Source organism: Heterocephalus glaber, unplaced genomic scaffold, assembly GCF_053883595.1.
Source record: "Heterocephalus glaber isolate CG9 unplaced genomic scaffold, H.glaber_assembly_v1.0 deba00000331, whole genome shotgun sequence".
Classification (NCBI taxonomy): Eukaryota; Metazoa; Chordata; class Mammalia; order Rodentia; family Bathyergidae; genus Heterocephalus; species Heterocephalus glaber.
Genome location: NW_028258142.1, coordinates 39,342,458 through 39,366,237, shown reverse-complemented (window position 1 = coordinate 39,366,237; position 23,780 = coordinate 39,342,458). Strand labels below are relative to the sequence as shown.

The window sequence follows — 23,780 nt, the reverse complement described above, 5'->3', positions numbered from 1 at the left end:
TGGGGTTATATTCAGATGTTCCTAATTTTTTTTTGTTTTGTATTATTTTTGGTGTTTTTTGTTTTTTGTTTTTTGTTTTTGGTATCGCGGATCGAACTTGGGTCCTTGCGCTTGCAAGGCAGGCAGCGGAACCACTGAGCTAAATCCCTGGCCTATTTTTGGTGTTTTGAGACAGGGTCTCACTATATAGTTTGGGCTGGCCTTGAACTCACTGTGTAGCCAAGGCTGGTCTTGAATTTGTGGCAGTTCTGCCTCAGCCTCCCAAGTGCTGGGATTATAGGCATGCACTGCTACGCCCAGCTTTTCCTAATTATTTTTGAAGGAAAGTTCAAAAATAATTTTTTTGACTATGACATTTTTTAAACATCAGTATATATTGTATTGGAATTCTTTTGAATTGGACTATTGGTTTTTTATTATAGCATAATGTTACAGTATGTATTTCTTATTTTTATCTTTTGACTGAGAATAAGAAAGATATATCTTGATAATGGTCAGGGTGTTTATGATTCAAACACTAACCTATTAAGTGATGTATGGGTTCATGTTTATACTTTCCATTGTCTGTGCATGCTAACCTGTCTAGAAATTATGACTGAGCATAAACAGAGCTACATAAGATGCTGGAAAGAAGCCTTTTTAATATTTTTGTTAATTGCTAACAATCACCATCATCCGTCTTTAGAGTATAGCAAGTTGGATCCCACTCTTTCAAGAGATAGTTATTAAAGTTTATGTGTTGCTTGTATTGCTCATAATGTTTAACAATTTTCATAAATCTTTATTTATAAATCTTTAAAAGGAAGTAAAAACTAAGGAGAGTAAACATCTCAACATTTTGACTGATAGTAACGGGAACAGAGTACGTTTTCATATTCTTTCAAATTCAGCCCTATTAGAACTGTACTTTTAACTTCTGGATGGAGTGGAGATGGGCAGAACTCGCCATGCTGTGATAGTTTGGTTTAGTGTTACTTCCTCAAAGACTAAATAGAAACCATCAAAATGAGTAATTACTTTACTTAAAGGAGAAAAATGAGTCTTGTTTGTAGCATTGATAAGGAACTACTTCCTTGAAACTTTATTTCTTGGTACTTTTGGCTAATGTCTCTTTTTCAAGACAACAGCTGATCATGCTTTTGAAGAAAAATGTGTTTACAAAATGATGTCTTAGGCTTGACGGAATTGGAAGCTTGGGCACTGGAAATCACTTTATAGTGAGAAGAGCACTGTAGTGTCACAGTTTTGGCCAGCCTAATAACTCAGTGAAAATTATTTCTGAGCTGATGAAATTAGAAGTTTAGGATGAATGATTTCTAAGGTCTAATGTAGCTTTTCATATTCTGTGCTTCTAAAGGTAACGATATATATAGCAAATAATTAGGATTATTTACCTCAATTTATAGTTACCACTTTTATAGAATACAGAGTTTTGATCATCAGTTTGCAATTGTGAATGTGTTATACTTGTGTCATTTCTTTTCTTCTGTAGTGTGTAAGCCTGAAGTGTTGTATAAGGTTTGTCTAATGTGAATAAGGTGGCTTTGCTCATAGTTTTTGTTCTTGCTTGATCAGTGCCTGCTTCTTCACTTAAATGTTTTTTTGACAGGCTTTCTGAGCAACAGCTCTTTCTTCAACCAAAGCATGGTCCATTTGCCTTGCCTTACAACAGAGAAAATGCCCGTTGATACTTATGATCTTAACTTGATAACTTATCAGATAATTGTTATTTATGTTCTTAACTCAAAATTATACTCATTTTTTTCTTAATATTATGTCACCATAATGTACTCACTCTCTCTGACCTTCTTTAAAAACAATTTATTTTTACAATGTCATTCTCTTCCTGAAAACATTTTGAAATTATCTTTGATGTAATAAACTTCTAAAAACCAAGAAAGGTTTGTATGCTTCATGCTTTGATTTTTATACAAAAGGAACAGATTGTAGATGTACTGCTTATATTTCTTACTCTACTATCTTAAGAAATTAATAAATAGATGAAGTTTAAATGGTTAGAACTGAATGGTTTATTGCTGTTAAACTTTGATTTTCCAGCCAGTGAATTTACTATGATTGTATGTAATTGTTGAAAAGGCAGTTGACTTAAGAGTAAAAGGTGTGCATAAATCTTAATAATAGCAAAATGTGGTTACTCTACATTGTACCCATGAGCCTAAGTAAATATCTTAGTGGCAATTTTCAAACAGTAGTGTAAGAAGGTTTATTCAGTTATAGACTGCTTCCGTTTTGATTGCCTGGGGATAATGAGACAAGAGGACTGTAAAATGAAGATTAACTATTTAAATGGCCTGTGAAAAGATGGTATTAGATAATTATTAAGCTAAGAACTTCAACTCCAGGCTTGACTTAATATTCTTACTCTGATTTATTGCTCAGCAATGAAAGTTGAATTCTAACTACAGTATGAGCAACTGAAGTTTAAAAGCCTGTTTTACAAGCTTGGAAGTTTTTTTTTTTAAGTCAGATACTTTCAGAATGCTTTTAATGGTATTAACCTCTCTAATGACTTTATTTCATTTGTGAATATATTCAGTTTTTTGAGAAAACGTTGAGTATGAGAAAAGCAAACAAAACTGAATTACACTCAGGTTGATCTTATTTTCTATTATCTTGATTTCCTAGACTTTTAATAGGGAGCAGCATGAAATGAATATATTAAAATTACCCTCCCATGCTTTCTGATTCTTTTTTCTTTCTCATCTCTAAATTTCTCTAATTATTTTTTGTTAATACAATTTGTATGAATTGATTTGTAAAAATAAGAGGCCAGACTTCTGGGGCATTTGTTAAGCTTTCATTGTCCATGACCCAGCCTTTTAATGATTGTAGGCCTTCTATGAGCCAGTTTGCACATTGTTCCTATCTACTTCAGTTTTTCAGCTTTGTCGTACAGAAATTGTATAGGATACATATACACCTGGGGTTTGGGTGTGGCTACAGATCTTTAGTGTTTGATTTATATTTGAATCCATGTCTTTAGTCATGAAAGGTTTGTACAGAAGGATGTTTCTCAGCTGTCTCCTTTTCATTTTATCAATTGTGTTTGATACTGTTGGAATGTGCTCTAGTTTCTGACAGTTTGAGGTGCTGGGATCAAGGGTGTGTGATTACTAAATCAGTCTACTGGTTTGGCATAGTTCTGGTTAGGATTAAGGGTTAGGGCCCGTAGTCTGCATAAAATATAAGAGACAGAAAGAGGGCTAATGTGCTCTTGCTGCCTGGTTGCTGTGGATTATTTCTCTGCTATGCTCCTCTGCCATGCTGCATTAAACATGGGCATACAGATTTTTTTTGATATGATGATTTTATTTCCTTTCGATATATATCCAGTAGTAGGATTTCTGGAGTATATTATTCTGTTAATTTTCTGAGGAATCTCATACTGTTTTTCATAACGGTTGTACTGATTTACATTCAAACCAATAGTACATGAATTCCCCTTTCTCTACATTCTCTGTCATCTTTTGTCTTTGATATTGCCACTCTAGTAGGGATGAGGTGAAATTTTATTGTGGTTTTGATTTGCATTTTCCCAGTGAGTTACTTTCAATTGATTCTCTATATTAAGACTTTTCTTAAAAAGTTGGTATTCTTTATAAGAAATATCTGTACTTGGTTAAATCTTCAGTTGGTTAGCTATTTCACTCAAAGAAAGTATCTTCTTTTCTGTAGTTCAGGCATTTAATAATTTAGTTGAAATAGCCTGATAACCTTTAGATTTCCACCTTCCAAATCAGTTTACTTATAAAGTGCCATCAGCTATGCTGGGAACTGTATATACAGAGCAATATTAGCCTACTTATAGCAATTTAGAATTGTGACTATACTACCCATAATCATGTAACCCACATCTAGGTAAATATACAAACAAGATACAGTATTTTGGCTATGTGTCTTTGTATTACATTTATAACATATCCACAGCCTAAAACAATTGAGACTTGACTATGTATAGTAAGTAATACACTATGAATAATTTCATTTCCTCAAAAAACATAAGTACACTACTATTTATGTATTTTGAATATAGCAATGTACTTTAATCACAAAGAAAAAACAAAACTTTGTTTTTTAAGTGTTTACATTATAGAGGAAGGAAAATCCTGATTAGTAAGAGTTTACGGAGAAACATGTTACTTTACAAATGAAAACACAGAATCCTGGACATAAAATCTAGTTTGGCAAAAGAGGCTCGTGTTGTTTTATTTCCTTCCTCAGAAGTTTTATAAATGATAGTAACAGAATTGTAATAATTGCTGAAATTTTCCAAGGCTGTCAGACTTTTCAGTAGCATCATTGACATCATCTAATATACCTCTTTACTATAAGTTTTTGTAAAAATCATGTTATCGTTTATAAATATAGCTTATTTGATTTGATTATGTAGTCATTCTTTTATGTTACAACAAATGTTTGGGGATATCTTGTAAATTTGTTTCTTATGCTACCAACTTTTTTATTAGTCCTTTGGCTTACTTACTGTTGTCTAATGCTGTCAGAACTTTCAGATTTGCCTTAAAACTAGTGGTATCAAGTAGACTAAATTAGTTTTTCCTGTGTAAGATTGAGCCCTAAAACAGTGTTGATTTATATTCTGAAAAATCTATTGTCTGTCTTTACAGCTGTAGTTCCTGCCAGAAAAATAGAAAGTAACATGGTTTTAAAACTAGATTAATCTCTGAGAAGTTTAACTAAATGCAACTTTTATGAGGGAAATATTACTCGTCCTGATAATAAGATTTACGTGTTAAGCTTGAAAGTAAAATTGAAAGATTGTGGCCAGGACTTCATTAATCAGGAAGATAGAACCGGGGATTTAGCTCAGTGGTGCTGACACCTGCCTTGCAAGCGCAAGGTCCTGAGTTCAATCCCCAGTACACCCCCCCCCACACACACACAAAAAGAAAATACTAGAGGAAACTACTCTGGGTGCTAAGAGTTGAATATATAGGCATGCACAAACTCTTAACATATATATCCACATACTCCTTTTTAAATCTCAGTTGCTCAAATAAATTCTCATACACAAATGCATTTCGTCTTGTTATAAATTACTGTATAGCTTGTATTTGATTTGATACATATAGGATTCTGTCATATTTTTGAAAAAGTATTATTTTTAATAATTGAAATCCATGAGAGCACCATAACATACCCTGCAAATGTATTAGTAGACCAGTAGTGATTCTCTGTTCAAGTGTTTATTAATCTATCTCAGTTCTCTTCTAGAACCAGGGAAGTTCTAGAAAAGAGTTGAGGCCTGTAACTTGAGGAAGTTTAGAGTAATAAAATATGAGGTAGTTGAAGAAATGTAACCCAGTTTGGAAAAAATGGTCCTGTATAACATAGTAAGTACCAGGCATTATTAATCAGATGGCTATAGTCACATATATTCTGTACATTTGAGAGTTTATTTCTGTCAGGTGACAGGCACATTGGTCTTGTCTTGTCTCATCTCGTCCTCTTCTTTTTCTTCTTCTGCTTCTTCTTTTTCTTTTTCTTTTTCTTTTTCCTTTTCTTTTTCTTTTGAGACAAGGTCTCACTATGTAATCCAGGCTGGCCTTGAACTCACTATGTAGCACAGGCTCAAACTTGCAATGATCTGTCTGCCTTAGCCTCCTTAGTGCTGGGATTACAGGTGCATGCCACCATGACCAGTTGGTTTTGTTTCTCTTAAGTGTCAGAAAAAAGTGGAAAAAAGTACAGCCTTAGCCAGGTGTGGTGGTGCATGCCTGTGATCCCAACACACAGGAGACTGAGGCAAGAGGGTTGCCGCAAGATTGAGGCCAGCCAAAACCTCGTAGTTAGACCTTGTCTCCAGAAAAAAAAGCACAGCTTTGTTTTTTTTGTTTGTTTGTTTTGTTTGTTTGTTTAGTTTTCCTAGGAAAGCTTATGAATGTCTGGCTCAAGCATTGTATCTATTGCATTACTTTTTTTTTTTATTTTTGAAAATTTATCTTATAACTCAAACCTTGACACAAGGTTTGATACCTAAACCATATAAATGTGTACTTGTATGAGGTTTTATTAAACATACCTTGGAAAATGGTAACATTATATGACTTACATGCTTCTGTAGTTAAAACTAATTGGACAGCCCGTGGAAGAAATAACTTAAAGAGTACACAATCATGTTAATACTTGGTTTTTATTTTAGATAGTCAGGTTAAATTGATCAGGCAGATCTGTATTTTTTAAAATTTATTATCAAGGAAAATTACTTTAATTAGCATTATTTGTAGAAATGCTATTCTTTCACAGTTTTCTTAGCAGAGATTTCACCACAATTATTTTTTTGTTTGTTTTTTGTTTTTTGAGACAGGCTCTTACTTTGTCGCTCAGGCTGGCCTTGAACTCTCAGCGATCCTCCTGCCTCAGCCTCCCAAGTTCTGGAATTACAGATGTGTGCCACAGTGCTTGGCGACCACATTATTTTTTAAATCACTTTACCTTTTAAGTAGGTTTTGTTAGTATTTCTGACTACAAAAGTAATATACATCTTTTGTAATGATAAAATGTTAAAAACGCAAAACAATGAAAATCCCCAATTTGCCACCCAGAGATAGCAATTATGTATATTCTAATGCATGTTCATCTCATTCTCATAACTAGTATTAAATTCCTTAAACAATAATGCTACTTGTTAATAATCAAAACTAACTAACTTTTTACATAGCATGTGTGAATTTGGGCAGTCCATATACTCTTCCTTGATAAACACATTTGACTGATGTTTACTGTAATGATGAAGGGGGTATAAGAATATGGGGGAAACTGGCCAAGGCAGCTTCATAAAGTAGAAGACATTTCTCTCCTGTTTCCCTTTGAGTCTGTGTGTTCCCATTACAGTACTTCCCCACAAATTCTTGGGCCAGCTTGAAACAGATGAACATGATTTTTCTGTCCTTGTCACTGTGTTCTCTCCATTTTGTCTTCATTTGTAAAAATCTAGATCATGATGAAACTCAAGAAAGGTGATTCCCAGTAGAGTATCTTATGTTAGTATGTATAGATCTTCTCCTTCTCTAATCTGAGCACAACTTGACTTACAGTATTTTGTAAATGTTTATTGAAACTTACTATCCTGGTCCCTGATGTCTGGGGAGATCAGGTGTACTGATGTGCCGGCAAACAAGCTATTTCTGCTGTTTAGAAGGTTTCTTCCTGTTTGATTGACTGATTCCTATCCTTCGAGTAATGTTACACTTCTAAGAGACCTCAAGACATAACCTCTTACTATTATTTTCATATCATTGTTTAGATTTTTAAACCTTTAAGCACTTACCTTATGAATGACTCACCATTCTGCCCTACAGTTCTATGAGAGCAGAGAACTTGCTTCATTTAACATCTGTGCTCTACTTCAGGACAGAAGACATGATGGAACTTGTCTTAGTTACTTTTCTCTCATTACTGAGACAAAATACTGAACACCCACAGTTAAAGAGGAAAAGTTTATTTGGCTTGCTGTTGACAGAGGTTTCAGTCCTGGGCTGGCTCCAAGGCAGGGTGGTGTGGCAGAGGAGAAACAGTTTGTGGTGCTCACAGGTTAGCAAAAGCAGCAAGGGGCCTTAACAGTCTTTCTCCCCCTTTTATCTTATTCAGACTGCTTAGGATGGGAAGTACTCAGCCCTTATCCTAGTGCCCTGGGCCTACCCCACCATGAATCAATTTCACACTCTGGATCAGGGCACCTCTGAAAAAGCATGAGGCTTTCGGGGACATCTAGACACAAGACTTAACAGAACTCTTAGAACAGCATTCGAGTAACATATTTGTGTTGACTGTCTATAAATATTGTGGAAAATTGACCAAGGACAGGAATCCTTTCTGTTTTCCTTTTGAATGTTATTCCCTTCTAACTCCTCAGAGTTCTAGGGCCGAATTCCAGAGTTGAGAAATATTTATTTTCCATCCTGTTTATCACCCTTTCATATAGAATTCCATTCGCTAAATATAAATATTCATTAAGCAACGAGTGCTAGGTTCTACTGGTATTCATAGTTTAACACTCAGAAATCTTACATTCAAATAGGGCAGACAAAAGTAAGGACCAATAAACTATGAATTGTGGTAAAAGAAGTCTGTCTGCTCCTTTGGATCATTACCTTGGCATTCCTTTTCCCTGCTGTTCTAGTCTAGGTACAGTACACAGCACGTTGACCCACTTTTTAGCTGTCTTTGATACTTTTATTAAACACCTATTGATATGAGATATCTTCTTAAAGCATGTGTTTCTCTTTCTATCAAATCTGGTAATACATGATTAGTACTCCAAAAGTTTCCTGGTTATGTTGTTATTTAATTCTTGGGGGATTCTTTTATTGAAATAGCTTTTTCAACCCCTTGCTGTTTAATTCTGGAGAAGTTAGGGCTCAATAGTTATGAGACTACTTTGTGACAATGGGCTTCTCTTCTGAGCTCTGTAAGGCGTTGTGTGAATTCTTTAGAAACCTGTATTGCTTACAAAGAGTGAATGACACTTTTGCTGATTTCTTGACCTATCTCCTTCGTAGACAGAACACCCTAGTGAGGATTATTTCTTCATAAGCAATTTGAAGCAGATTATACTGCTTTTTCCCTGCTGTTTAACAAAATGCACATTTTTTTCCTTTGTAAAGATGTAGGTTACTGACATTACAGATCCAAGTGAAATATAAATTCTCATACTAGTAATAAAATAATATTTCAGTACTCTTACCTATATGGTCTTTTTTTGGAGGGGGAACAGGGGTGCTAGGTGTTAACCAGTGATTGCTAGGCCGTCACTCTTGTGTTTAAAGTCTATGTTTGGTTGTGGATATCTGTAAAAGTTCCACAATTAGGGATGTGAAACAGCTGTTTTGGACAGGTTGAAAACCACCGAAGTCTATTTACATTGTTATCAACATCAGCAAGAGATAAAGTGACTGGTTTAAGGGCTGATTAGAATAGCAGATCATTTAGCAGTTGCCATAAGTAATTTTAGACTTTCCCTATTATCTGAGGTCCAGGTAAGTGCCAGCTTTGCCATTTCCAAACTCTATCCACCTGTTTCTTGCAATTAAATGGTGACATCTCAAGAAACCATGAGAAAAAATAAATTGAATGTTGTTGTAACCCATCAACTTTGGGATGGTTTGTTAGGTAGTAATAGGTAAATAGGACAAGTGGCTAGCAGACAGCTTTTTTAGAAGATATTTTGAATGGTAGTTGCTCAGTTCGGCGGAAATTTAAAAACACTAATTTAAACAGAAATAGTTAGAATTTCTGCTCCTAATCTCAAATCTGGTGCAGGAGACTGCAAACAATCATTGCAGCAGAAGTGGTACTCCTAATTTTGTAGATGTTCTTCTTACCTTCAACAATTACATTTCCCTATGGAGGCATATAGATTTCCCTCATTTAGATCATAGCATTTTATAATGTGTGTACCATATAGTTTACTTAACAGTTCCCACTGTTGATTGCTCTTTGGATTCTTTTATGTCTATTTTCTCTGTATTACAAATAATTTTATATACATGTGCATGTCTATAGGATAATTTAAACTTGCATGTGCTCCATAGTGGCTTTACCAACTTTAATACTGCCATACTGCTGATATATTCTTTGATAACCCTTCAAAAGATTGAGAAGAGTGATAGCTGGTGTTCATATAGGAAAAGGCTAGGCATATGCTGTGTAGAAAATAATATGTGTTAGCAGCAAGTAGAAATTCTGGGGCCAGTACAAATGACTTTGGAACTTTCTGATTTGTCTGGATAATTTAGTAATGGAGGAAAAAACCCCACTGCATTCTCCAGCATTTAAACTTAATTTACTATTGCTAGCTCTTTACTCCTAGTAAATTAGTGGAGGATCAACTATTATATCATAAATATGGAATGTTCAATAAATGACAGAAATTAGTCAAGTTTAACTTTTTTTTTTTATTTTGGTACCGGGGATCGAACTTGGGACCTTGAGCTTGCAAGGCAGGCACCGGAACCACTGAGCTAAATCCCCTGCCCAAGCTTAACTCTTAGCAGTAGTACATCAGTAGAGAATACACCAGATTTCAAAGAATGGTTAGAGGAAAATGGGCTCAGGAACATGGAAAATATGGGGATTAAGTCTTTGCATTGCTACTTCCTAGTGGTAGCTGATGCAAAGTGGGGTCAAAACTATCTGCTTAATACTGTGGTTGTAAAGTGGGCCAAGAATTTGGCATATGAATTCTTTTCTTCCTGTAGAAATTATATAAACTCATTTTACTGGCTTCTGTTGTGGCTCTGTGTAAGCAAAGAATGTAATTTGAGCTTTTATATTTTTATTTGTCTTGAAAACCACCTTGGAACATGTTGCAAAGTGAGAATGTAAGCTTTCAATGACCAGATGGAATAATAAACTACTTGTCATGTTCTACATCCATTATCTTACTTGAATTTTGAGAATAGGAATAGAAGATACTTTAATTTTATTGATGCTGGTTCAAAAATGATAGAGTTTGAGTGTTAGGATTGGAACTCAGGCCTCTGGCTCCCAGCCTAGCACTCTTTTTTAGGTCACTTTGCCTGATCTTCTTTTGGTTTCCTTGTAACTATTTTCTGGTCTTTTATGTTGCTAGCACACTGCTCTCATAGACCACAAAAGACAGTTTCTCCTTTATGAAAAGTAATTATGCCAAGTAATCATTGTTATCTTTCTATCCATTTTTATTTAGAGATTACCTTAGATAGGAGTTTATTACTCAGAAGAAAGCTGAGTTGCTATTATTTTATATCACAGTGAACCTCAACCTTTTTGTAGGAAGATACTGTTTTCATTTCTGAAATAGTGTAACTTCATTGTTGTAATAACAATAAAGGGAGATAAAGAATATTGATGATGAAGATTTGTATTTCTTTAACAAAAATTATTGATGGCAGTGTTTGATCATAGATATATGTACTGTAATGACATGAACAATAAAGAAGATAAGATACAGATAAGCTACTATGTAAAACTTTGACGTTCAGTTTTGCTTCATGCTATAAATACATTTGTTTAGAAAGAAAGTCTTGACACATTAGTAAAACTGGTGTTTAAAAATATACAGTATTATAATTTGAGGACCTTGGAGAGAACTTGTCTTGAATTCTCTATGGAGTTGAAGAGTTGATCCATTATGTAATTTATGAAACTAAGGGTAAATTAGTATATAAAGGACCTCAGAGAACTATACCAACAGCAGGTTTAGAACTTTAAATCTTTTGTCATTTTTTTTCCTAAAATGAAAGCATATATGCATATGTATGTGCTTAAACCTTAGAGTATTACTTTATGGGTCTCAGGGAAGTACCTTATTTTCTGTAACTCATTTTTCATAATACTCATTGGATTAAAAATGGGAAGAAAAACTATAATTCCTCTTCTTGTATTATTCAAAATATAAGTATAGAACATGGAGATATTTTCAGGAAAGACTTTGACACGTGTTGGCATATGAAAAATTGGTAAGACTGTAGACCTTTTTAAAAATTTTTAAAATTATTTTTCTTTAAAAAAGGGTACTGTTTTTTATCAGGTCTCTTACCCAGGTAGTTGTTTTGTCTAAGAGGATTTCATATGTGAAATTAGTTTTTATAGATTGAATATCCTTTTTCTGAGATACCTAAATCCAGAAGGATTTTGGATTTTGGATTTTGAATTTTTTTCAGATTTTGGATATCTGTGTATACATAATGAGATATCTTGTTATTGGGGCCCAACTAAAAGCATGAAATTTATTTTATATATATATCTTATATATGTGGGATGTTGGTAGTTTTACATGTTATTTTTAATGAACTTGTTTCAACTATGAGGTTAGATGTGGAGTTTTCCACAAGTGATGTTATGTGGCCTTTAAAAAGCTTTGAATTTGGGGGCATTACAGATTTTGGATTTTCAGATTAGAGATTCTTAACCTATATCACTCTTAATTTTCCTTCTATGTTAAGATTTTTTTCCTTTATATTTTTCTGCAGCTCACCAAAGCTCATCGACAAGGACACATGGTAAAGGTAGATTGGCTGGACAGACTGACGTTTAGAGAAATAGAAATGATAAATGAGGTGAGTTGGTTCCTCTCTTCTTTCCAGATATTCTAAATCAACAATATCTGAGAGTTTCATAAATGGATTATGTTGTTCATATGTGAATTTTATGCCAACAAGTGGAAGACTTGGAATATATGCCTTATATTCTAACACTGAATTGTGAAGTATATAATCTCTGTCTTACATGTATCAAATGTCATATAGGGAAAGCTCGTGAGGGCACTATGCCTCACTTGCCCGTTTTCTCTATTATGACCATGCATGTTTGAGTTCAAGTCAGTGTTGGCTAAGTTTCTCATCAGCAGACTGCTGCCTCTTCAGTTATCACATATCTTCTTGAGAAGTCTTGTCTCCAGTTAATATACTGTTTATTTCATGTACTGTGCACTACTGTACCTTTGATAAAGTTACATGATTTATTTTTTCTTTTTTTTCTAATTTATTGGGCCAGTTTTATGTCTAGTTAAAAGATGACTTCAGTGAGTCTCTCCAAAAGTTATTTAAAAAGTATTCTTTTCAATATATTTGCTCTAAAACACCAGATGTTTGGCCTAACAATCTGGGTCTAGATGCTAAAAATAAAAATTATATCAATCAAATTAGTAGAGAATATGTGTAGCTTATAATGACCACTGTAGTGCATAAATGATTTAATTTATATTCTCTGAATAGTTCTCAGCAAGTAGAAAGAGAAATTTTTAATTTTACAGTGAGCCATTTTTTTTCAAAATGAATTTAGTGGTATTTATATGTATAGTTCAGTACATTAGATATCTTTTGTATATTTATTTATAATATGTTCTCAAAAACAGAAAAGCTTTTTCAATTTGCATAGTAGTCACATTTTTGAAAAAAATTTAAACACACTATGTAGCTGTTTTTCTGTGCTTCCACTTCAGTACCTCTGAGTGCAGAAGGTGTTGCGTTGGGGACAACACTTTGCCCAACTCTTCTCTCCCTCCCCATCCACTCTCTCTAAAAGACAAGCAGTCATTACTGCTGCTGCCATACACTGTAATACGCTTTACAAAGCCGAACAATCGAAATAACCTCTTTGACCTTTATGATTTTATTCATTAGATTTCAAGCTGTTTTGGAAAAGACTGATCATTCCTATAGACATCATTGCATTTTTCACTTCATCATCCATTACCTTAGTATTTGCTTTTTTCTTTTTAAAGGACACACATTTATATAAAGAATAAATCTCTTTCTATGCTGAAGGAAGAAGTAACTGTCCCCAGTATACCTAAAGTATTGATAAAAATTTACAAATGACTAGCTATCTTCAGACCATTTGTAAATTGTGAAATACTTGTAGAAGTTTTGTTTAACGAGCTTCTTGTCTTTAGTTTCATAATTTTTAAAAAGGTATTTGATGTTATCTTACACTTGGTTTGACTTTAGTCATATATTAAGGGATGAACACTTCTTTACTTAAAGTTAAGTACAAAACATCAGCTTTAATTTTTTAAATAAAGTATCTTTTCATGAAGATGTGTATGAAATACTTTAAAGATTTTATATCATAAAATCCAAACTTCTGAGTAAACCAAAAATTTCAGTAAGCTTTCCTATGGAATTCTGACAGATACTGCTGAATAAAATAGTACTGGCATCTATATATAATAAAATAGTACTTTATAAAACAGTACAGGTATAGAATAAAAAATGTGTTACAGGTTGTGCTTCATGGATATATGTATTACTGAATTGGGAAAAACAGTGTATACTGATCCTTTAAGAAAATGTTGAAAATGATCATTTTTTATTTTTCTTTTTAGAGTGAAAAACGTAGTTCTAATTTCATGTACTTGATGGTTGAATTTCGATGCGTCAAGTGTGATGATAAAGAGTATGGTATTGTTTACTATGAAAAGGTATTTTCCTTGGAACTGTTTATGGTCTCTAAAGTAGAAGGGAGGGGAAACATTTAAAAAATTACTGTCATTCCTGCTGAGATGAATTATTTGGTTGTAGGATAGCAGCAGACAGCTGTCAGCAGCAGCTGTTTATGTGTGCACAAATCAAATCTTATGGCTATAACAAGATTACAAAAGCTGATCATGTAATGCAGTTTTGGGTTACAAAATTTAATAAGTATGAAAGTGATTAAAACTTTTAAATTATTATGTAGATTGGTGAGTAACATACTAACAGCTTTATTATAATTATTATTCATTTGAAAAATAATAGGAAATCATAGTTTTGAAGTGGTAAGTTCCCATTGAAAGTTAAGGGCATGTTTCTTATTTGAATACATATATAATATGTTTGAATTCTATATGTGGCACTAAATAAGTATGCATATGAAAGACTTGATTAAGAACATTTACTTATGTTAACACATGCAAAAGTAAGAAATTTATGTTGCCATAAGATTGATTCAATAACAAATGCATAGTTATGAATTTGATGTGATCTGCTTATTAGGGAAAAGAAAATAATTCTGTGTTTGGTAGGTAGCTTCTTTAAAGCTACCTGCCTTGAAGAGCCTTTATTTAAATAATACAGACTTAATTGTATGTATATCAAAACCACATAAGCCAAATATCTCTTATTATGTTGGAAATAGTATACAAGTGAACAGACTTTTGATATATTGCATAATAGATTAATATTTATTCTGGCATATAACCAAGTTTGTATACAGTGCATTTGTTCAGTAGAAGCAGAACTTTGAATTACACTTACACTTTGGGTGTCATTTGTTAAAGCTGGCATAAGTGATTTTTAACATATATTCTTTGTAACCATAGATGGCTACATGAAAGCATAAGGTTTAAATAGTTATGAATAATTTTGTAGTATATTCAAGTTAAAATACATATTTTTTCCTTTAGCTTGTATCCTTTTCTTTTTAGTGAAAGAATAGGAAAAGTTAAATTGTTTCAGCTTTTCATATGTAATCCTCCCTGATTAAAAAAAAGATAAGAAGATAGACTGTTTAACAATGTTTAGTAATTTATTAGGAAAACTATCAAAAAGAAAGGAAAATGTGAGCATAATTTTTTTGTTGCTAATACCTTTCAATAAAATCATAGCTTACATTTTATGTTATGTAAAATTTTATTAAAAAGCAATTTTGCTGTTCATAGGGAGCTTATATTGCAAAAACATACTAATAGAAGTGGTACTTTTGTACATTGGAGATGTGAAGAATCCTTTGAAAGACTGCTTTGATAATAGATGAAATAATAACAGAAGAGAAATTAGAAGAATTTCAAGTATTTTTGAAAAGGTTCTTGACTACTTTCTACTGCTTCCAGAAAATTGCTCATAAATTAATGCCTGCTACTCACCCTGTCATATTTCCACTTAGTGTAAAGATTGCTGGGCCAGTGTATTGAATCTAATGGAAATAGACTTTCTTGTCACCTGTCTTTTGTGACAGATAGCTTTAGTGAAGATTACTTGTCACAGTTGGGCTGATAAATGTGCTTTCTGATGTTGTGACTGAGAACAAGCAGGTTAAACAACAGCTATGGGAATTTGTGGTTTTCTGTAGAACTCAATTACTGAACTCACATAAACTCACAATACTTCCCCCTTTTCAGTCTCTCCTGATTTTGGGCACTTATGTAAAATTGAAAACATACCAGCATTTGGAAATTGATAGGTATACAATTGTGAGGAAATGAATTTTGACCGTAATTAGTTTAGCCTTTTCCAGTGTATTTGGCAGTGACATTTATTATACTGAATTACCTTTCTTGTCTGAATTGGATAAAAATAAAAGCCAGCATTCTTCAAAAATGATAATACCAAAAATATAAGACAGTTATATTTCTTAAGAATTGATTTATTCTTGTTACTCAAGTTTACATTGCATTGTACATCTGAGAAGTGATATTGGTGTATTTCTACCTTTTGTATATATTTGAGGAACATTTAACCCCCCCACTTAAAATTCTGTTCCTTTGAATGAATGTTTTATTTTATTTTATTGTTTGGTGTGTAATTCTTTTATTCCTTGACACATAAGTAGATCAAAAATGTGTTTATTTAGAAAGGTTGGCTTCAGATGAGATCAGGAGCGTTCAGGGTAGTATGGCTGGAGACAAAACAGGTTTCAAATAGCTTAGGTTTCCTGGCATACTCCTAACCCTAAGACAGAAGTAACACATTGTCCGCTTACACGCCCACATTTCTGACTCAAGCTAAGAGGCTGGAAAAAAGAAACTCAACAGTTCCAAGTAAATATGGGAAGCCATAATGGAGAAATCTAGGATTTCTCAGAAATGGTTTTAACTGGGAAGCTTCTAACTCTACCTGGATAGTGCTTTTTTGTTTTTGGCAAATTTCTCAGTATGAGTCCAAATCAAAATCACCTTCAAAAACAGTCAGCCAGGAACACAAGTATGTCAGTAAGTCCAGCCAGCTGGAAACAGGGACCATGTACATAATGGAAAAAGAAAACTATCAAGGACCAGAAGCTGAGACTCTCCCTTGTATCCCACAGTTGGAAGAAGTGGCTGAATCTTAGGTAGTTTTCTGCTTCTTGACAGATGTCTGCTCAAATACACCTTGTACCCCTGCTGCCTTTTGTTTAAAGAAGTTTATATTCTGTGCACTCTATTGGCCCCATGCTGAGTGGAAAGAGGTAGTATCTTGGTCCACAAGGTGGATGTATTTGGTAGACCAGAATGTCTAGATTTCTTGACCTGCATGACTTTAGGAAGAATAGTTTTGTTGAAATGATCCTCCAGGGTAGGTGCACTGAAATCTGTCTTGTGTACTTCATCCTCATTCGTGAAGAAGGCACTGTAAAAACTTTATTTGCCCTTAACAGCTTGTTTTTTTATTTTTTATTTTTTTTGGTACTGGGGATTGAACTTGGGACCTTGCACTTGTGAGGCAGGCAGTGGCACCACTGAGCTAAATCTCCGGCCCTGCCCTTAACGGCTTTGTTAGTGATGACTTTGCCATCTGCTCAAAGCCCAGCTCTTCTCTGTTCCTCAGTAAGGTTTCTCATGCGTTCAATTTCTGCTTTCTCCTTTTCAAGCACTTCTCTGTCTTCTCTGGCCCTCTTGCTTCTTTTTAGCTCTCCAACCTTCCACGCTTCATACTCTTCATTTTCATTGTCAGTATTGAGAGCATCCAGCGGAGCCAGCAACCACTTGTTCTCCTCCAGCTCATTTTTGGTCTCTTCTTCTGCAGTCTTGTGTGTACTTGTGCCTCTGCTCAGCCGTGCGTCTGCCTCTGGCTTCCTGCTCTAGCTCCTTCTGCTTCAGTGCTTCAGCCTCACATTCTTGAATGGCCACTTGGGCCTTCTTCCGAATGAAGACTGGCTGAAGGCGAGGCTCCGTCTCGTCCTCACTGTCTATGCACTCTTCATACTCAGACTTGGATTCTGGCTCTTCCCCGGAAGTCCCTCACCCTCCACCTCCACGACTTCCGTTGCCTCACTTTTTCTCACCTGTGCTCAGGACGTGTCGTGCCACAGCGCCGCTCCATTTCCTGATCATCAGTCTCTTCCTTTGCTGCTGTCTTCTCCTTCCATGCGCCAAGCATCTCCTTTTATTTGAGTCACTTTCTCCCACCACTTCAGGTTCCACTGTTTTCCTATGTCCAGCTGATGTCTCTTCTACATCTTCACTAATCGGTTCTGTAAGCGCCGCAGCGGGGGTTACTAGACGAATCCTGTTCCTGCTCCTCGTGCTGTACTTCCTGTCCTTTGGCTTTCTTAATGAGTTGAAATCTTAATCTTCCTCATTTGATGACTCCATAGGAGCATAGTCTGGCCTCTTTCTAGGCACATAATCTTTTACCTTCACTTTCTTCATTGCAATCTCGTTGAACTGAATGGGCGGTTGCTTCATGAGTGAGCTTGGGACAGACGTGTTGAGGGCAGCAGGAGGAAGCCCCTGATATGATGCTTTCCAAACGCTGAACTCCCCGGAGACACTGTGGCACCACTGATAGAATCCCAGCATCTCAGTTTTAATACTTTGAAAAGTTACTGGATTAGTTACTTTTCTCGTGGCTGAGACAAAATACCCGACAACCGAAGTTAAAGGAGGAAAGTTTTATTTAGTTCATAGTTTGTAGAGGCTTCAGTTCATAATTGGCTGGCTGCAAGGCAGGGTGGTACATGGCAGAGGGGCAGCAGTTCATGGCAGACACAGGTAGGAAAGCAAGAAGGGACCTTAATAGCATCTTTCCTCCCCCTTTATCCAGACTACTTAGGGCAAGTAACACTCACACCCTTAATCCCAGTGCCCTTGAGCCTAGTATTGTACCATGAATCAATCACATACTCTAGATCCAGCCACCTCTGAAAAAGTCCCACCTATGACTGCATGAGGCTTTGGGGAGACATCTAGACACAAACCATAACACCAAAGTTCGCATAGTTTTTGCAAATTACACACAATCCCTTTGCATGTATTTTAATTATGCTCTGTGGTTTCTTGTTCTAAGTTTGAACATTAGAACTTTAAAAAATATATGCTGTTGTAAAAACAGCCTTTGAAACAAAGAAAAGAGAACTAAAAGTAAAAATATTTGATTTCTAGGCCCCCTCTCACATCTCTTATAATGCAAATTTTGTTAGATCTTAAATCTTTTATCAGTATCAAAAGATGTAAAAAATTAACATATATTCTATAATAGAGGATAAGAATTTGTTAAAAGGAGGGATATTTATTAAATAGACTTAACGTATTTTAAAGTGTATAATATTGTGTTGTTTCATATCATTCAGTTTAAGTGTTTTTTTTTTTTGCTTTTAACTGCATTATAATCCAGGATGGTGACGAGTCATCTCCAATTTTAACAAGCTTTGAATTAGTGAAAGTTCCAGACCCTCAGATGTCTGTGGTAAGTTCTTTGCAATTTTTTTTTAATGAAAATACTTTCTCCAGAATAGTTTTGACTTAATCCACACAATACACTTTTTTTAAAAACCACTTCACTTATCTAGAAATGATTTATAAATATGCTTCAGCTATCTGGAATGAGGTTCAGGTGGAAATTTTACAAGGAATTGACGTCTGTCTTAGTTACTTTTCTCTTCTTGCTAGGACAAAATACCCGACACCTAAAGTTAAAGGAGGAAAGGTTTATTTGGCTCACGGTTTGTAGAGGTTTCAGTCAATAGTTAGCTGGCTCCAAGGCAAGGTGGCATGGCAGAGCAGGCAAGCAAGAAGTCATCAAGCAACAACACTCTTTCTGTTCCTTATATCTTATCCAGGCTACCCACCCTTGGAGCACTCACACCCTTAATTCTAGCATCACATACTTGATCCCAGCATCACACACTCTAGATCCAGCCACCTCTGAAAAGCCCCACCTATGACTGCATGAGGCTTTGAGGGCATATCTAGACACAAACCATAACATCCTAAAAATAAGGTCATTAATATAGCATTGGGCAACCATTTCATTTGAATTGTTAACGTGAGGACTTGTGAGAAACAGATCCTATCAGAGTTTTACATCATACAGAGGAAAAAATTGTATAATTAATATCATACAACTAGGATGAATGAAAATTTAAGAGGAATCAAGACTGTTGTAAATGGCAGAGAAGGTGAGCCAGTCCCAGCATCCAGAAGCAGGCTTCCCCACCCTCATTGCATGCTCCTAGGGCAGAGAAGGTGAGCCAGTCCCAGCGCCCGGAAGGAGGCTCCCCCACCACCATTCTACACTCCTAGGGCAGTGAAAGTGAGCTGCGCAGGTGCCAGAAGCACCCCTCCCCACTGTGGAAATGAGAAGACATGTAAATAAGCCTCAAAAACAGACTTCCAGATCACCCACAGCAACCCCAAAGGGAAATGAGATGGAACAATCTGTTACTCAACCACCTGGACTCTCTGAACTGGCAACAAAAGAGGATCTGGGAAAAATGAAATCAGAAATAATTACTCAGATAACAGCAAAGATTGTGCTCATAGTACAAGACATGATTAATCTAGAGAGGACACAGATTAAAAAAAAAATGGAGGATTTGAGGAACATGATGGAATCCCAGCATATGAAACAAATGGAATCCATAAAACAGACGCAAACAGATTTCCAGGAGATTAAAAACTCCATCGCAAGTCTGTGCAGCAGAATGAACCAATGTAAGGATAGAATTTCAGATATAGAAGATAAGATTGCAGTTAGTGACCAGGAAAAGAAAAATTGCTTTAAAATTGTAAGGGAACATGAGAAATCAATCCAGCAGCTGCTAGACAATGCAAAGAAGAATAACATAAGACTGGTTGGAGCCAATGAAGAAAGAAGAGAGAGTGCAGATGACATAAAAAAACTGTTCACAGAAGTAATGGCAGAAAACTTCCCAAGGAGGGGAAAAGAACATAACATACAGTTAAGTGAGGCATATAGGACTCCAGCTAGCCTTAATCAAAAAAAACCTACACATAGGCATATAATAGTTAGCATTCCAGAAATCCAACAGAAGAACAAAATTCTACAAGCAGTTAAGAGAAAAGAAACAAATCACATACAAAGGAAAGCCCATCAGAATCACAGCAGACTTCTCAATGCAAACCCTCAAGGCAAGAAGAGCTTGGGGTGATTGATATATTTCAAGCCCTAAAGGAAAACAGCCTCCAACCCAGATTGATGTACCCTGCAAAACTATCTTTCAAAATTGATGGAGAAATAAGATACTTTCATGACAAAGAGCATCTCAGGAACTTCATGAATACCAAACCAGCACTCCAAAATAATTTTAGACAATATCCTAGGAAAAGACAATGAGCATTACAACCCCAGGAAACCCAGCAGAATGAATCCATTGGGCATGACAAATTAAATACAAAGGGGGAGAATCCAACAAAAAGAAAAAGTCATGACAAGACTTTTAAAACTTTTATCTTCATCTCCTGAATGAGTGTATAATTCATTCTTGTTATTGTACTGATTAGTATTTTTCTGATTCTAGAGTTGCACACCTTCCCTTGTGCTGTACTGGCTATTTATCATCTTGTGTCTACTTTTTAATTGGGTTGTCTATTAATGAGCTGAAGAGTTCTTTATATATTCTTCTCATAGGTTATATGGATTATAAATATGGTCTGTTTAAGGACTATTTTTCATTTTCTTAATGATGTCATTTAAAGTTCTAAATTTTGATGGAATCTCATTTATCAATTTTTTTCTTTTATACATCATGTTTTTTGTATCCTAGGTAGTTCTTGCCTACCTTAAATTCATAAACATTTTCCCTTATAATTTCTTCTTAACATTTTATAGTTTTAGGCTTTCTTATTTAGGTTCATAGATCCCTTCAAGTTATTTTTATGTATGGAAATAAATGTTGAGGTTAATTTTTTATATAGATACCAGGTGTTCTAGTGCCATTTGATGAAAACACTATCCTTTCCTTGGCTCTTGAATTGAGTTTATATTCTCTAAAATGTTAATGTTAAATAATCTTTCAAAACTCAGTGGACCATATATGTGTGGTTCTGTTTCTAGATTCTCTGTTTTATTCCAATGATCTATATGTCTTTCCTTACACCAACACTGCCTTGATTACTGTGGCTTTAGAAGAAGTCTTAAAATTAGGTACTAAGCATCTTCCAACACTGTTTTTTTTTCTTTTTACTTTTCTAGGTCCTTTGTACTCCTGCATAACTTTAAAATTTCATATCCAATTCTTCATTTATAGCAAGTATACACAGACCTGAATTTTTATACAGACCTTGTGTTTTCTAATCCTGCTAAATTCAAATATAAGTTCTAGGGCCTCCTAGAGATTTTGTAGTATTTTCTCTGTAGATGATAAAGATTTTGCTTCTACCTTGCCAATTCTATCCTAATGGTGTCATTTTATTGCCAGACTATTTTTGTTTGGGCCTAGCTTTCAAAGTTTAATGGACAGATGAAGAGTAAGCATATCTGCCCTTGTTCCCCACCTTAAGGAGAAAGCATTGTATCTTCTCCATTCATATAAGGCTTTCTCGCTGGAAGTATGGAGTACATGTCTTTAATCTGTTGAGAAGGTTCTGTTCTACTTCTAGTCTCCTGATAGCTTTTACCATGAACAGCTGGAGAATTTAGTCCAATACTTTTTCTCCAACTAGTGACAGTATCATATGGCTTTCTCCTTTCCTCTGTTAAAATGATAACTTATGGGGGTGGATCTTCCAATGCTGAACCAATACTGCCATCCCTATAACAAAACCACTTTCTACATACTGCTAGATCTGACTTCTAATTGTTTTGTTAAACAAATTTCTATCTATGTTCATACTTTTTTCTTCTATTATCTTTATCCAGTTTTAGGATTAGGACATTGTTGAGTTCCTAAAATGAGGGGAGAAGTGTTCCTTCTTTTTTCTGCTTTAAATGTTTCATATAATTTATCAGTTAAAATGTGTATGAGCCTGTTGTTGTCATATAGGTAGATTTTCAAGCTAGGAATATACTTTCTTTAATAGGTGCTATTCAAATTTTATATTTCCTCCAGAGTTAGTTTCATTAATTTGTCTTCCAAGGTACTTCTTAGAAGTTGTAAATTTATTTCAAAACAGATTTTTGAAATATGCTTTCTATATCCTTTTAAATTCTGTAAAATCTGTGGTAATGTCTCCTAGATCTTGATATTTTAATTTTAAAAATGTATAATTGATATTGTGTAATAGGAAGTAAAGGTCTAAAGGAGCAGGGGAAGTGGGAGGAGTAGGGGAAAGGAAAGAAGGGAAAAGAAAAAATGAGAAAAGGAAAAAAATGGAAACAAAGTCTTTGCAAATAGGGAAGGGTGGGGGAGTTGAAGGGAAGGTAGGGGAAGGGAAAAAAAAAAGAACCAAGATACTCATGTAATGGTGCGTGATCCCAATGATGTATGTAAATGTATTTTATACCTAAAATGTACCAATAAACTTAATGAGGGGAAAAAAAAGGACTTGTAAATAAGGAACATCATTGTAGGGGCCAGGGATTTAGCTCAGTGTTTTCACCACCTGCTGCGCAAGGGCAAGGACCCGAGTTCAGTCCCCGGTACCAAAAAAAAAAAAAAAGCAACAGGAACATTATTGTAGCTACTAAAGTATACAACAAAACACTGATATGTACAGAATGCTTTTTATTTTTACTTTTGTTAGGCCACATTTTAGATATACCACTGACTTTGTCTCCAACCCACCTTTTTTTGGGGGGGGGTGGGTTACTGGGGATCAAACTCGGGACCTTAAGCTTGCGAGGCAGGTGGCGGAACCACTGAGCCAAATCCCCGTCCTTTTAGTCCAACTTTTACTCTTAAAGTTCAAAGACAAAGGACCAAAAATTAAAAATTACAAAAAAGACATGAAGAGAATTCACACTTGCAATCAACTAATAAAATGTTTTTGAAAATTAGGATAAGTACTAGGTACTGTCTTTGATAGTGTGGTGAGAAGTAATGATGTTGGCCATGGATAACACAGTCAGCTCTGGATGTGTATCTTAAGGATCAGGGTCAGTGTTACTGCCCTCAGAACTGAGGTTTAATAACTACTAAGACGGTAGAACAGGGATGTCACAAGGTCTTTTGTGAGTGGATACGAGGAGGGAACACTTTAGTCTGGGTTAAGGAACAAAGTAAAGGCGGTACTTGATAGAGGATGTGAACATCTGGAATGTGTAGAGAGTGAGAGGTAGATGTTTTAAGATGCTGGGAAGGCATTTGCATATTATGGCACCTCGTGGAGCTTAAGTCATTCCAAGTTCCCCAATTGCAAAATGCATACATATTTTTATAAGTACATAGGGCAATAAAGT

The 23,780-nt window shown here is 35.0% G+C and overlaps 1 protein-coding gene and 1 pseudogene across 1 annotated transcript in view; one reads left to right on the top strand and one right to left on the bottom strand.

The window, feature by feature from the left end:
• Pik3c3 (phosphatidylinositol 3-kinase catalytic subunit type 3) overlaps positions 1–23,780 on the top strand; it is a 128,004-nt gene that overhangs the window by 17,721 nt on the left and 86,503 nt on the right. Inside the window, exons 5-7 of the mRNA XM_004855249.4 lie at positions 11,994–12,080; positions 13,850–13,945; positions 18,816–18,887. Of these exons, the coding sequence (XP_004855306.1) occupies positions 11,994–12,080; positions 13,850–13,945; positions 18,816–18,887 (255 nt within the window). The remainder of the gene's footprint in view (positions 1–11,993; positions 12,081–13,849; positions 13,946–18,815; positions 18,888–23,780) is intronic.
• On the bottom strand, positions 16,751–18,001 carry LOC106010294 (microfibrillar-associated protein 1A pseudogene; annotated as a pseudogene).